This window comes from Molothrus aeneus, chromosome 18 (assembly GCF_037042795.1).
Source record: "Molothrus aeneus isolate 106 chromosome 18, BPBGC_Maene_1.0, whole genome shotgun sequence".
Classification (NCBI taxonomy): Eukaryota; Metazoa; Chordata; class Aves; order Passeriformes; family Icteridae; genus Molothrus; species Molothrus aeneus.
In genome coordinates, this window is record NC_089663.1 from 3,339,981 (window position 1) to 3,354,658 (window position 14,678).

The 14,678-nt window shown below is 48.5% G+C and overlaps 2 protein-coding genes across 7 annotated transcripts in view; one reads left to right on the top strand and one right to left on the bottom strand.

Annotated features, from left to right (window-relative positions):
- Positions 1-4,787: 4,787 nt before the first annotated feature.
- On the top strand, positions 4,788-11,361 carry PIK3IP1 (phosphoinositide-3-kinase interacting protein 1). The gene is made up of 6 exons (XM_066562585.1): positions 4,788-4,929; positions 5,086-5,202; positions 5,279-5,398; positions 7,365-7,550; positions 7,686-7,764; positions 9,751-11,361. The coding sequence occupies exons 1-6, from the start codon at positions 4,848-4,850 to the stop codon at positions 9,956-9,958; spliced, it is 792 nt and encodes a 263-aa protein (XP_066418682.1). The 5' UTR covers positions 4,788-4,847; the 3' UTR covers positions 9,959-11,361.
- A 787-nt stretch (positions 11,362-12,148) lies between these two features.
- The window catches only part of LIMK2 (LIM domain kinase 2), a 30,861-nt gene continuing 28,331 nt past the window's right edge, over positions 12,149-14,678 (bottom strand). For all 6 annotated transcript variants that reach the window (XM_066562581.1, XM_066562580.1, XM_066562584.1 and 3 more), the window contains one exon: positions 12,149-14,152. In XM_066562581.1, the coding sequence (XP_066418678.1) occupies positions 13,996-14,152 (157 nt within the window). In that variant the 3' untranslated portion in view covers positions 12,149-13,995. The remainder of the gene's footprint in view (positions 14,153-14,678) is intronic.

Below are 14,678 nucleotides of genomic sequence, written 5' to 3' on the forward strand. Positions count from 1 at the left end.
TGCTGCTGGGCACAACTGTGGTTTGAGATGTAAGAAAGTTACAAAAGTACATTTATACCTTAAAAAACAACCAAACAACACATTCTCCTATTTTAATGAAGTCCTGCATTAATGCTTATTTGTACTTTCATCTAAGTCAGCACTACACATGTAGAACTTGAGAACATCTCCTGCATATCTGTCTCCAGGATGCCTTCCCCTACAGAACCATTTCATAAGGTAGGTATTGGATGTCTGAAGTTTCCAAAGTGCTTTGCAGACATATAATCATTTCTGCCTCTGTGACATAAGTAATACTAATATGGGAAACCAAGGCAGAAGCTTGCCTAAGGTCAGGCAAAGATCATTAAAAAATTGAGAGTAAAGCTTCTGCTCTTGGCTCAGACTTATGTATTCTCTGAGTAGATCGCAGTATCTTTCAAAATAGCTTCCCTTCCTCCACCCTTAGAAATGTGTGCTCTGGCTTTTGTCAGTAGCAGCTTGCATCTGTAGCAAAAAAACAAACAAACAACCCAAGAAAAACCAGTGCAGCTGGAGACTGAAACATCTTTAGACAGCTGTACCCAGTTCCCAACAAGATTGCTGTGGTTTGATGGTATCCTGCTGTGAGACACACCCACCCACTGGGTAGCAGGTAAAGCAATCTGTGATCAGATAGCGAGATTGGAATGCTGCAGCCAGGGATGGAGCTGAGGGATGATCCATGGGGACCCTCAGCACTGCTGCAGTGGGCCAGTGTGAACACAGACGTCTGTCAGCACTCGGGCCCTTCAAACCTGAGAAAACTGGAAAGGCACTGGGCAGTTCTTGTCCAAAAAGGACCAAAAAACTGATGCCGTTAAGAGGAGTCAGTGTGTGAAATTTCTCAAGTCACTGATTGCCGAGAGTATTTAATCTCTTAATGCTTCTCCCCAGTAAACAATAGGACCCAGACTGCCCTCCCCAGACCTCTGGCCTTTTATTATAGCCCACACAGAAAACTCATCTGAGAAAGCACTCGGAGTTAGTGGAGCAGACTCTGAACCAGTCTGAACCAGTTCAAATATCGCATATGGTTGTTTTGCTTCTGCAGACTTCCTTGTTAGTCCTTGGAGGCTGTGGCTGGCATTTACTTTGCAATAGCTCACGCTGTCAGACTGAAGGGGGAGGAGAAAGCCTCTCCCCGAGCATGGCAGCAGCGCGGTGCAACAACAGTGCCAGCAGACACTCCTGTCGCTCCACAGCCACTCCTTTGTAGGCACTGCCTCTGCCTTGATTCTTGGTTAGATTCGGCTCACTTTCATAAAGTCAATATCTGATCCTTTTGTTACAGCCCTGATGTTCTTTTATTACATTCAAATTATATCTAGCTTAGAAATGCAACACATTTGTTTCCAATTGCTTACAGAAGGCTTTTTGCAGGTGAGAGCCAGAGTTGTTTTCATGATCAAGAGAGAGGCAGCAAAGAAATAAAACCCCTGCTTTTGTTGGAGTTGCAAGTGCTCAAATACTTAATAGTGTTTAGTAACATTTGATGCTTGCAGCTTTTTAAGCTTTAGCACAAACTGCTCTAATATTCTGTTCATGGTGAGGTCTCAGAATTGTACTGTCATTATTCTCAACCATTTCCATTTATGAAAGAAGCAGAAAATTGAGAAAAAGGAGTTTTGGGGAAAACTGGAACAATGATTTTGATTACCTAGGAAGAAGAAAGGGGAGGTGATGGGAACATGACGTATGTCCTGTTTACAAGGAGGGCAATGGTCAACTTTTTCCATTTTAAGCAATCCATGTTAATTTGGCTAGGAAAGATTACTCAGATTAGAAAACTCATTTTGTTTACTCCCCTCAGTGTCTTATTTAGTAAGATTAAGTAATAAAGCATGTTAGTTCTTGCATAGGAGGTTAGATGAACTTCTGCCTGGCAAGATCAGAACACACTTGGCTGTGGCCAGAGGAGGAGGGTGGGTTTGATGGCTCCTTGCAGAGTCATTCCAGAGCTATAGATCTGGGGCTGCCTCCCTTGGCACAGAGTGCTGTGCTGTTAAATTCCTTTTTTTTGTTTGTTTGGATTTTTTTTTTTAATCTCAAAACACTTTGAATTTTTCCACAGGTGAAAATGTAGAACAAATAAACAAGAAAGAGCAGCTGACAGACAGGAGAGAGAGAGAGAAAGCAGACATTGTTCATTCTGGAACCTGTATAAAGAAAGGTACCAGCTCACAGCTGAAACTGGTTCACACTGAGTTTAGGGAAGATGTTTAATGTCCCTCATTCCTAAAAATAGTGTGTATGTTCTCCTGTAAAATGTAGGGATGTGTTGTGATACATGTATGTGTATATACCAACAGACATCTAAGTGTAAACTATGTGAGGAAGTAGCTGCAAAGCTATTAACTTACTTATAGTTTGGGTAGTTTAAAATCAAATCCTAGGAAATAATGCCATGTTTAATCTCTAAAAGTGTAGCAAGAAGAGCAAACCCATTCCTAAGCAGTGGAAAGAGCAATTGAGTCTGCCTCTGACAGCTGCCACCTGGCATCCTATTAAACTTAACTCTGTGAAACTGCCAGGCAGAAATCTTCCCTCATCCTGGAGAAAGCTAGAGATGAAAGAAAAAATTATGCTTAGAAGTCAGTTGTGGAAAAGACTTTGATCTTTACCATTAATGTGAAGATTTTTGCATTTCTTCCAGATTCCCCATTGTCCTTCTGTGGACTAGGAACTCAAATTGTTTGCTGGAACTTGGCTGGGTGTAAGGAGAAGTGCAAATTCATCTTGTTACATAGTAGGAGAGAGAGCTAGGAAGGTCTGAGATTTGTTTCCACAGAGATTACTGCAGTTCTTGGATCAGTATGTACAGAAGGAGGTGCTCTCTGTGCTGGGTGGCATGGAGGCATTAGTTAGTCTCATGAAATGAGCAAAAACCATTAATTGTGCAGGTTGGCAGTCTGTCTGCAAAGTTTTGGACAGGCAATGCCTCTGGATGCATGTGTGGCCCTGCAGTTTCTGCTGAATGGAATTTGTCTCATAAAATCTGATGAAAAGCTATTACAAACAGGCAGCTTGATTGAATAGCCCTTATTAAAAATTCTTGCTGACTCCAGTTAGCCTTCCCTCTACAGAGAGTAACTGGAGAACATCAGGAATGCAGTAGCAGGGTGTCTGTGCAGAAAATGAGCATAATTGCACAAAGGCTGCATCTTAGCTGGTGATGTCAGTCAGGACTGGCACATACATGTCTTTGGTTTCCTGTTTTGATTTTTTTGCAACCATATTTTTTTTAAATCTGCCATTACTAAACTAAATTTTCTGTAGTGGTAAATCATGTTGTTAAAGCTTGATTCACAGAAATGTGTGCTAAGACCTGTGGTTTCATACTTGGTGGTAGTGCTGCTTAATTGACGTGTTTCCTCATTATCCATCTATCATGCTGGTACATCTATGGTTTTGTGCTCCATTGTGGGCTGGATGCAGCAGGTGACCTGGCTGTAAAGGGCTTAAAACGTTCATGACCTGGTGAAAAAGGGGCCAAAGTTGGGTTGTATCAGAACCTTGAGCAGGTTTGTTACACAATAACCTGCAGCAGCCTGACAGAGAGCACTGCCAGGATGGAAACATCTGGGAGTGGAAGGGAAAGACCACTGCTGCAGCCAGCACTGCCTTGAAAAGTGATTCATCCAACACTGGAGCAGCTTCCTGGCATAAAAATACTTCTTATGTGTTCAGTGGTTTCCATGTGATTTCAAAGAACTTTAAAAGAAAGGAACTTCCCTGTCCTATTCTAAGAAGGAAGGTTTGATTGTACCTCATGTAACAAAAAGGAAGGGAAAGTGCAAAGAAGTGAGGCAGGCAGGTTGGCCAAGGTCAGGAAGAACTCTGTGGGAAAGCCAGAAATAGCACCTTGTGCTGCAGGCCTGTGCCTTGGCTACAAACCCACCAGTTGGCCCAGGCTGCCTCTGCAAGCTCATTGTTGAACAGGACCAGCATTCAGTGGCTTGTTTTTCACTGGTGTAAAATAGAAACCGTGCTGAGGACTCCAGATGCTGTGTACAGGCACTGGGGCTGCACTGTCTGAATCCCTTGGCATGTTGAGAAACAGAAGTATCTATTGTGAGCCGTGTGAAATGTCTGCAGAGAGGCTTTATCACAGAGGCTGGATGCCTGCAGTAGAACTACTCTAAACCATCTTTATGCTGTTTACCTTGGTTTTTCCTATAAGCACGCACAGCTCTTAGAGTAAGCCCATGGAGTCAATGAAAAGTAATGGTTGGCAGAGGCGAGAATGTAAAAAACCCTTTAAGGTGGAGTTGCACAGCCTCCGTGGCAGTGTGTAGCCCTTACAACGTAGAGCTAGGAGAACCAAAGGGAGAATAAGGGCAGCAGGATTTAGTCCTTCATGATAATTCTCTTGAGGAGAGAACAGTTTTGGGTCTCTGAAGATAAACACTTTTCCTGCCACAGGCAGTTGTTCAAGCGTAGTTCCGTGTGGAAAGTCTCCTCTTCTGGTCTAAGACTTTTCCTGCGCCTGTAGGAGACAAGCCCAGAGACGCGGAGTTCCCCTCGAGCCAACAGCTCCACGGCACCGAGCGCCCATCGCCGAGCTCGTTCCCGGGGCGAAGGAGCCTCTGCGGCAGCAGCTTCCCGCTGCCCCGAGCCCTGCCCCGAGCCCTGCCCCGCGGCAGCCGCCCCTTCCCCTCCTGGGGGCGGGCAGCGGCAGCGTTAGGACCCGGCGGCGGCTGCGGGGCGGGGGGGGAAGCGCAGCCCGGCGCTTGTTTACCGGGAGGGGAGCGCCGGGGCAGGTCTCGCCGAGCGGAGCCGAGCTGCGCGGCCGGGCTGCCGGCGGCTCCTCGCCCTCCGCGCCGAGGATGCTGCCCGGGGGTCCGCGGTGGGCGCTGCTGCTGCTGGGCTCGCTGCTGCTGCTGCTGGGGGCCGCCCGCGGCGCCGAGGGTGAGTGAGTGAGTGCCGGCCCGGCTTTGTGGGGGACAAAGGCCGCTCTGGGGAGGGGGAACACCCCCGTGGGGAAGGCGGGGGCCGTGCTGGGGAGCTGCCCGGAGCGCGGGGGCTGCCCGGGCCGCCCGCAAGGCTCGGCTCGTCTCTCCGCAGAATGCGTCCGCGGTAACGGCGAGTCCTACCGCGGCAGGCGGCGAGTGGCCTCCGGCGGCGCCCCGTGCCTCAACTGGCGGATGGTGCGGAACGGCGCCGGTGCCGCGCTCCCGGCAGGTGGGTCCGGGGCCGGGGGGGGCTCTCGGGGCAGCGGAGGGTGCCGCGGCCGCGCTGACGGCCCGTTGCTCCCTAGCACTCGATGAGGACCACAACAGCTGCAGGAACCCGGACGGCGACGCCGCGCCCTGGTGCTACATCCAAGGCGCTACCGGGATCCCCGAGCGGCGATCCTGCGGCATCGCCCAGTGCTCAGGTAAGCGCGGCCGCCGCCGGTCCCTGTCTCTTCCTGCCCTCCCTGGCCTGCCCCCTACCGCCGGGGCTGGGTTTGTCACCAGGGTGGGGTCCCCCGGCGCACAAACAACCCCGGGCTACGCCGGCACCTCCCTCGGAAACACCGCGTACCCAGAGCTCCCCCCCAGCCCCCGCCTGTGCGTGCACATCTGCCTCCCAGCTATGCCGTGCTCCGCCCCTCCAGCTTTGCCATTAGTGCCAGAAAAGGCCCGTGAAAAGCCCCCGCTCCCCCATAATTCGCTTATCACTATAGCGCTCTCCAGCTGTGTTGCAAAAGGCTGAGATCTGGACATCCAGGAGCTGCCGAGGTGTGGGTAGACTGTTGCTGTGGGGCATGTTATGGCTGACTAAAGAACCTTCCTGCTGTTAAAGAATTGCCAGTGGGGATTTGAGAACGGGGTGCACGGCAAGAATGTGGAAAAAATGAGAGCTAGAAGGGAGGACAGTAAGAAATGGAAACACTGGATTCCTCCTGCATAGTCACAGTGAGAAACAGTTTGCTAAAAGAACTGTAGCCGAAGCCTGTTTTGGGGAGAAGAGGTGTCAGTGTTGACTGACATCAGAGCAACCACTGGGGATTTTTTCAACTGTTTACTACTTTCTGAGCCCTGCAAGATTTACTCGCACCCCTGTCCCTTGAGACTGCTATCCTTGCATGTAAATACTTTTCCCACGCGCATACACCCTCCCCTTTTTTTCACTTTGCTCTTTTTTTTCCTGCTTTTCCCTAAAGATGAAGCAAAAAAATGTTCTGCTGCCAAGATCCTTCCTCAAAACACTTGCAGCTTTAGGATCAGAAGAGTTACCTGACCTTTCAACCTTTTGCATGTTTAATAGGTTTCATATTTTTGCATCTCAGAGCGGGCACCATTTCATGGTTCAACAGTTCACTTTACTTCAGTTGCCCTGGCTGACCCTACTTGATGTTACTGTGCAGGACCCCTGATTTCCTGTCTCTGACTCCCTTCTGTACTTCCATTTCACATTGCACTGAGGACTCAAAATGGCTGCAGATAGAAAATCCACATGGAGTTATTGCCTGCTGTGGGGGGAGATGCAGGTGGAGTGAATTTTCAGGTGTGGATGCATACTGTGAACAGCATTTCCAAAAAGGAGGGGGTTTCTGTAGAAAAGGTAGTAGATACCTACTTTACACTGTCACAGCTTTTACAGTGCTACAGCTTCCATTTAAACTATGTCATGAAAGAATAAGCTACCTTGAAAATCTTTCAATGCTGTTGATGAAAAAGAGCACTGATAAAAAACAGGCCTGGGAAGGAACCTGTATCCTTGGGTGCCATTTCTGGGCCTTGACAGAGGAAGGAATTGTCCTTAGTCAGTGGCTGTGCTGCCTGCTCTGACTTAGCCTGTCCAGTGGTGTCCCACCACTGCAAGGAGGGACCAGGGAAGAATATCCCCAGGTTGTTTTCACACCAGCTGGAGTCTCCTGTCAGACTTTCTTGTGTCTGGAGGATTGAGGCAGAAGAGGGATAAATAGGCTCCTGGGAGATTTGGGATGGAGATTCTCATAATCTTGTTCAGCATGATTGAAGCTGCAGCCTGTATATCGATCTATACACTAAATGAAGTCATTGTGCATCCTCTGGACTCATGCCCTGAACCTGGGTTTCAATCTACTGTCTGACTTCTTTCATCTGTGGTGGTGCCTTGGACTCTTAGTTAAATAGGTTCATGTCAAAGGAAAGCGGGGGGAGGAATACATTTCTTGCCTACTTTGGTAGGATTTCTGTCAACAACTTAAGGGGGAACAAGTGTTTTCAGTGTTTTTCAGTGTGCTTTGAAGGCAGTTCAGTGATGCCAGTCTAGAGCTGTCCCACTCTCAAGACACACGTTGTTTTGAGGTACTCATAAGTGCTTGATATGTTGTATATATATATATTTTTTTTTTTTTTTTCTCCTCTCAACAGATGCTGCAGCTAGCACAGCCCCAGTCCCTACAGCAGAAGTTGGTGCTTCCCAGGAGGAGGAGCAGGTGTTTGAACCAGCTGATACTTTGCCCTCCCGGAGCGAGGCAGCCGCGGTGCAGCCCGTCATTGGGATCAGTCAGAGAGTACAGATGAACTCCAGAGAAAAGAAGGACTTGGGGACCCTAGGTACAAAGCCAGGATCGTGTGATGGATCCATTCCTTTAATTGTAGCAGGACAGACCTGTTTTGAGGCTCTGAAAGCAGCATTATAGCAGGATCTGCCACCTCTTATTTTTGGCTCCTTTATTTCTCTTTTCACAGGTTATGTGCTGGGGCTGATCATGATGGTGATAATCATTGTCATCGGGGCTGGCATTGTCCTGGGATACATCTATAAGAGGTGAGTGGCTGTTCTTTGGTCAAAAGCTGGTGTACATAGAGCAGGAATGTCTGAGCACCTGCACACCCAACCAGATCCCAAGGAAATGGGACAGAAGTGTAGGTTTGATTATGGCACATTGAGCAAGTTTGTCACACTGAGGAAAGAACTACTGAAGAGTTAACTCTGTTCTTCTCCCCACTATTGTGATGTTCTATCTCACTTAAAGTTTCAAGTTCCCCTCTTTAATATTTGGGTTTTTGTGTGTGCATGTGTGCCTTGATGTGACTTTTTCAGATGTACTCAGGAGCAGGATTTTGTCAGAACTGGAAAGAGCAGATCCCAGGTACCCTCACAGGAAGTTTCTTTTGCTCAGAAAAAGAACAATTCTTCTAGCAGGCCACCTGTTCCCCTGATTTCTCTAGTCTATCTTTAGAAGAAAAACAATTGGCAGATTTTTTTTGCTACTCATGCATTGTATCCTATGAAGCTGACTATCAGGTAGCAGTTTTTTTGGTCCAAGTTCATTTTAGCAAAGTTCCTGTATACTTTAAGGTCAGTTTTGATTGTGACTTCAGTTACTTTTTTTTCAGTCACTTCACTGTGTGGGACAGAAATGTTTCTGTAGCTCAGCAGTGTTTGAGGGTAGTGGCAGTAGCAAGCTGCTTACTTGTAAGAGAGAGGGCAGGATTAACAAATAGCAGTGATTGTCACTGCAGCAAGCAAAGGCCCAGGCTCCCTCCTCTGGGAGGGTTTGTTCTATGTTTTGGCTGTTTGACAACAGTCTGACACAACCAAGCAGAAGGAACCCTTTCCCAAGCTGGGACATGTCCTTATGTAAGTGTTTATAATAAATGCTGACAGAAAAAAAGCAGAGGGAGGAGTGTTACATAAGGGGCAAAACACAGAGTGCTGCTTGTCGAGGAATCTGATTTGAGGTGTCACTTCAGAGAATGCTGTCTTGTGTGCTGGCAGGAATGGCAGCCACTGCTGCATGTTTGGAGGCAGCTTTGAAAAGCAGCCAGAATGGCAACAGGAAACCCCAGCAGCTCTGCCTGCCTGAGATCACGAGCCTCAGGAGGAGCGAGTGGTGCCTGCCCCACCCCTCTCCTGTCCTCGGTGGGAGGAAGCAATAGATCAGTGCTGGGCTTTGTCCAAAGGAGCTTTGCTTCTCCAGTCACAGTGAGCTCTCAGCAGGGATGTTCTGCACATTTACTGTCTCCTTCCTTGCCTTGATCTCAGAATTGCATGTGCAAGCTGGCAGGTTTGGGTAGTAGGTGTGGTGAGAAACCTTTAATGGGTTTAGTAGTTTTTGGTATACATAGCTCTTCTGGAGACAACATGCTGTTAATGCCAAATCCATTTTTAAAGCAAGGCAGTTCTTCCACAGCACGAATTACAGAGGTGTTCCTTCACTTAGCAACAGGCTGGAGACTGAGGTAGGTTTGAGGAGCTGGTTGTGGCATTAAGCTGTTATAGCTGCAGTGGCAGAAGGCAGGGCCAGCTCTGAAGTCAGCTTTAATACTTTCTGGACAGCTTAATTTGCTGCAACAAAAGGCAGAAGCTGTCACCACCTCCAGTATTTGTTCCAGATGAAGCAGGTTACAGAAGCTCTTTTCCACAGCAGTGGCCTCTGCACTGTCTCACTTTTCCCCTGGGCCTGCACCAGGCAGTGCTATGGGACTGGAAAGGATAAGGAAACATATGGCAGCTCTGTGGTTTGAAGGAGGAGCTTGGCTGTACAGTCATTTATCAGCAGCAATGTCAGTGAATAAGCCACTTTGAGGGAGGGACAGACTTCACTTGGCTGCTTGTTTTTCAAAGATGTTCAGCTGTGGTCCTCTGCTTACAGTAGGGAATATTTCTGGCCCTTTGTATGCCGCTGAAACCACTTAAATCTTAAAGAGCAGAGTCCCTTCTTCTCTACTCCATCAGCTTTACTGAGACTCTCCCTCCAAGCAGCAGCACTCACCCCACGTGTATATTTTGGTTTTTGTTGTAATGCAGGGGGAAAGACCTGAAGGAGAAGCACGAGCAGAAGGTTTATGAGCGAGAGATGCAGCGCATCACGCTGCCCCTGTCAGCGTTCAGCAACCCCGCGTGCGAGCTGGTGGATGAGAACACCATCGTGGTGCAGCCCAGCCAGACACCCCTGGAGGACACCCGGGACGGCAGCGGCCCCCTCATGGGCCAGGCGGGGACTCCTGGGGCCTGAGCAGCTCAGGCAGGAGCGCTACAGGCTGAGCAAAGCCTCCAGCTTCCCACTGTGAGTGCAGGGGGTGCGTGTGTTCATTTCTGTTTTGTTTTCTTTTTGATGAACGCCGGATGAAGGTGATGCAGAAGAACAGAGCAATGGGCAATTCATCATCTGCTTGAGGGGCACCGTTCAGTGCATGACCAGCTGGGGACTGGTGTGGTGGACCCTGCTGCTTCTTCCCACCTGTCTCCATGGTGTGCCAAGGAGCTGGGGGGGATGATGGGCCAGGCTTAAAACTGGCCACAGATCCTGTAGCCTGGAGTGTGGTCGTGGCTTCCTCTTTCTATGTTCTTTTCCTATTTACGGTGTGCACTGTTACTTAAGTTTCAGCCTGGAACCTCAGGAGAGAACAGTACTGCAGGGACTGAGGGGAGCTTCATGTCAGATTTAGCTAGATAATTACACTCTGATTATAGTTCCTGCCTTTTTGCTTTAGTGGCTGAGAGCTGGAATCACTGTCCAGAATCCTGCTACTGGATCGGTTTTTTTTCCAAGGAAGAGCTTATTTGAGGGATGTCTTTGGCCAGAAGCAGAATGTTTAGCCCCAGTGCTCTCCTCAAGCTCTTGACAAATCCAGGTCTTCCAGGGCTGAGGCCACTTCTCCATTCCCCTGTGGTGCTACATGCACAGCTACAGTTGTAGGTGTCCCGGGGGTCTGTCTGTGCCTCCTGCTCACTTACACAGATCAGGAAAGCAAGGGTGAGTGGTAGATAGTTGTGGAGTGAAGAAAACAAACTGCCCTTCAGTTACTTACAGCAGGTTAAACACTGAGGATACAGAACATCCTCTTTTGAACTCCCTATGCTTCCTACAGAGCCAGTGCTGGACAGAGTGGCCAAGCTGTGGAGGTCACCCTGATCACAGTGCAGCAGTTCTGGCTCTAAGGGCAGAACAGGGCAGCTGTTTTGTAAGATACTGAAATTCTGGTGTGGCTCCTGGCCCAGCCTCTGTCACATACTCAGCCTGTGCAGCAAGACTACTTACTTACAGAGCCTGGTCCTATTAGAGAGGTTTTGTAACAACTTTTATTAGCATTTCAGGGGGTTTGGAAGGGATGGTTGCTGCAGTGTCTCCCTAATGGCATCAAGGCAAGGCCAGTTCAGGGAAACATCTGTCCCCGCTTCAGGGGATTCAAGCCATTCAAGTAAGTTTTCCAGCCATCTGCTTTAGAGCTGTGGGCCTAACAGGGAGCAGCACTTGGCAGCAGGGATTTTAGCGTTAAAGTTTGATTCAGAAAAGGGAAATATTTTATTTTTAAACGCCTTTGAATACCATTTCTTTGTAAAATGTTTTAAATACCTCATTATAAGAAGGTGCAGACTGCTACCTTGTATTAAAGCTTAAAAGAAGAATGCTCTGTACACCTATGTGGACTGTGGCTCATCTGTGCATTCCTCCTGCCAGAGCAGCATCCTTTGCCATGTTTCAGACTTTGAATTGAGGAGAAGGGAAGATGCCACTTCAGTTTGCCAGGCCCAAAAGTAAATCCCTACAAGCAGTGCCTGCCTGCACCAGCACTGACAAGGGGCATGAAGCTTGTCTCCCTGCTCCAGCAGCTCCTCTTGGACTGGGACACTGTTCCTGAAAAGCAGCTGTGGGTGACTCAGCAGGCTGGCCCATGGGAACAGACTCTTGCTTACAGCCCCTTCCTGAACTGACCTAGCTCAGTTGTGCTTGGTGCTGCTCAGCAGCAGCTCCAGCCCTTGAGAAGTGCAGTGAAGACAGAGCACAGCAGGTTACAGGAGGTACTAACAGAGCCAGCATTTTTGTTCAGTTGTTGTCTTAACAAAAGGCCCCTGAACTACATATTTCAGAAGAAGATGTTTCCAAGAACAGGTTGTATTTTTATCCCTGGATTAGAAAAGGAAAATGGAGAGGCTTCATGATCTGCTGACTCCTGTCCACCCTTGAAACCAACCAATGAATGAACAGAACTTGTTCCCTTTCCCTCACTCCAGGTAAATAGTCCTACAGAGCACTGTGATTCTGCAGTTCTGGGAATGTGGCAGAGTCCACAGACTCAAAAAAGGGTGTTCTGGATGGTACCTAATCTCGGCAGTTTTGGTGTTGCCATTTTGTGACTACAATAGAAACCCGAGAAAGTGACGGCTCCCGGCTTTACTGAACACAGAGACCACAAAATCAGCATACAGTTACTGCTCTTTAATTTAGTTAGAACGTGGAGCTGTGCAAATCACAGTTCATAAACCCCACCCACACATCACCCAGGACTCTCCCTTCAGGGGTCCCCTCACAAACCAGCCTGGGAGGGGGAATGAAAGGGCAAATCCTATTAACAATCCTGGATCCACTGGACCCAGTTTAGAGAGGCTCCTGCCTGACTTTCAGCACAGGGAGTCCCTAGTGTTTCTAAAACACCACTACACAGACTAAAAACACCCCCCTTGCATACCTGATGTCAGGTGATGGCTGGTCCCATGTTATTTTTCATAATACTTTAAACTCATGGGTAGGGGAGGAAACCAAAGTAACAGCAAAGATTTAACACCCATCCCCCACCATTCAATGCTGAAGGGAGGAGGAGGGGAAAAGGAGCACGCTAAAAATCCAGTTAAACCATGATGTTTGTGAGACTTAGAGCAGAACTTGATTCAGCTTTTTGTTCAGTTCTGCCAACCACGTGAGCTACTGCAGCAGTAGCTTCCTTCCTTCCTTCTCCCACCAAGGGAGGAAGAAGAGAAGTACTGGAAGAAAATACAGCCCTACCCACCTCCCAATGACTCCAAGCCCTTTTTCCCCCCCAGAGCAGGGAATAACCCTGAGGAAAATTTCTGTTTGGAGAATCAGCTCAGGTGCTGCAGCAGCAGCTGCAAGAAGGACCTTCAAAGGGAGCAACTTGCACAATCTGCAGGAAAGGATGAGGTAGTGGCAACTGAAGTATTAGTTCTCCAGCTGCCACTCCAGGGAGGATGGGACATTCTCCAGCACTTTTCTATTCATGACAAGTCCATCCTTTAATTAACCTTGGGCAAGTCCCCTTTTGCCATTGTCCATGCCCAAGGTCTGAGCCACTTCAAACGTTTGGCTTTCTGACAAGCACCCTCTGCCACCATTCCTGTCACCTCACATCCACAGGCCAAGAGCTCAAGCACTCAGGAATGTCCACACCCAGTGCCTAGTGCAGAACTACACATTCAGGTTCAAATACTTTCACCTAGGTTAAGGTTTTGGGCAGGCAAACTCACTGCAGGCGCAGGGTCTGAAAATGCTCCAGTGGCTCATTTGCTGCCTGCCTCATCTGCCATCAGGAGGGGCAAGCAGAGCTCAGTCTTAGTGTTTCTAGGCAGTCTTAGTGTTTCTAGGCAGGCTTTTGGAGGTATTCAGAGACACAGAAGGAATAAAAGCCCACAAAACCAAAACAATTCATATGTGCTTCCCCAGAGACACGGTATTTCAGGAGAGCTGCCCAATTCCTGGGGCTTTTTACTCCTTCCTCTGATGTGTGTCAGAGGCCAAAATCTCAGTGGGTTGTTCTGGGAAACACATGCAAATACATACATGTGCTGTCCTGGTGAGACATGTTGCTGCATGTCCAATTTCCCCAGCTTTCTGGGCAGGGCAGTCAGTGGGAGAAGCTGTTCCAGAAGTTGGTCCTTACCCAGGAGAGTCTCCTATAGCAATTCCCTCCCTGGCAGACAGGCCAGGGTGGCTTCACAGCTTGCAGCCAAGTTCTAAGGCACCACAGTAAAGAAGCCTGAAAAGGCCAGAGAAATATTTCTCAAGCCAGAAAAATAGTGTTCAGCGGCTTTCCTAGGTGCAGCTGGCAGGAAACAATCCTTTTTGCTTCTGAAACGTGCCAGGAATCCACAGTGAATCAGGATATCCAAGAGGAGGGAAGCTGGGTGGGGAGAGAGAGGCAGTGCAGCAGATGCACAGCGTGGTGCCCCGTTAATGCCCTGGAAGTGGCTGAAGTGCATCTCCCTCCCTGCTGCTCAGCCCAGCTCCAGTGAAGTGGTGCAGGCAGCAGGAGCAGCCTAGGTTGTGTTTTCAGGTAGCTTGTCACGGTTCAGTCCATACTGCACACTCACATTGTGGTCCAGCTCCTCCAGCTCAGATGGAAGGGGGATGGCAAGTTCTCCCAGGTACAGAGAGAGAGCTTCAAAGGAATCTTCCAGCTTGGAAAAAGGGGGCCTAGAAAGCAGCAGTGAGGAAACATGAGTAGGAAAGAGGAAGCAGAACAGCATCTGGAAAGTCTGAACTAGCTGTCCATCCAGGTCCCTGTACCATGTCATGAACAGGGCCAGGATTTCCTTCCCATTCAGCTTCCAAGACTGCAAAGCCCTCATCTGTCTGGGCTACCCATTTTTATAGCCAGTCAGTGACCAAGGATGTCTGGCTCTTTGGAACCTACTTGGGCAGCAACATTGTTCTGAAGCTACAAGTTTCATAACTGAAATCAAATGAAGTATTTACCTTACTGTCAAAGTCTGCCCCTGCTCTTTGTACCTGGGAAATCCTGAACAATCATTCCTTCTTTACTCTGTCTTGGAATTGTTTCAGACATCTCCACCATACAGCAGTCTCTCTCCCAAACCGTTGAGTCTGAAGCCTCTCACTCATGGAAGCCTTTGAGCATTGCCATAGATGGCTGGAGCTGCCCTCTGTGCAGAACAGTCCTTCCACTATGGGATACAGACACATCCTGCAGGCTTCCAAA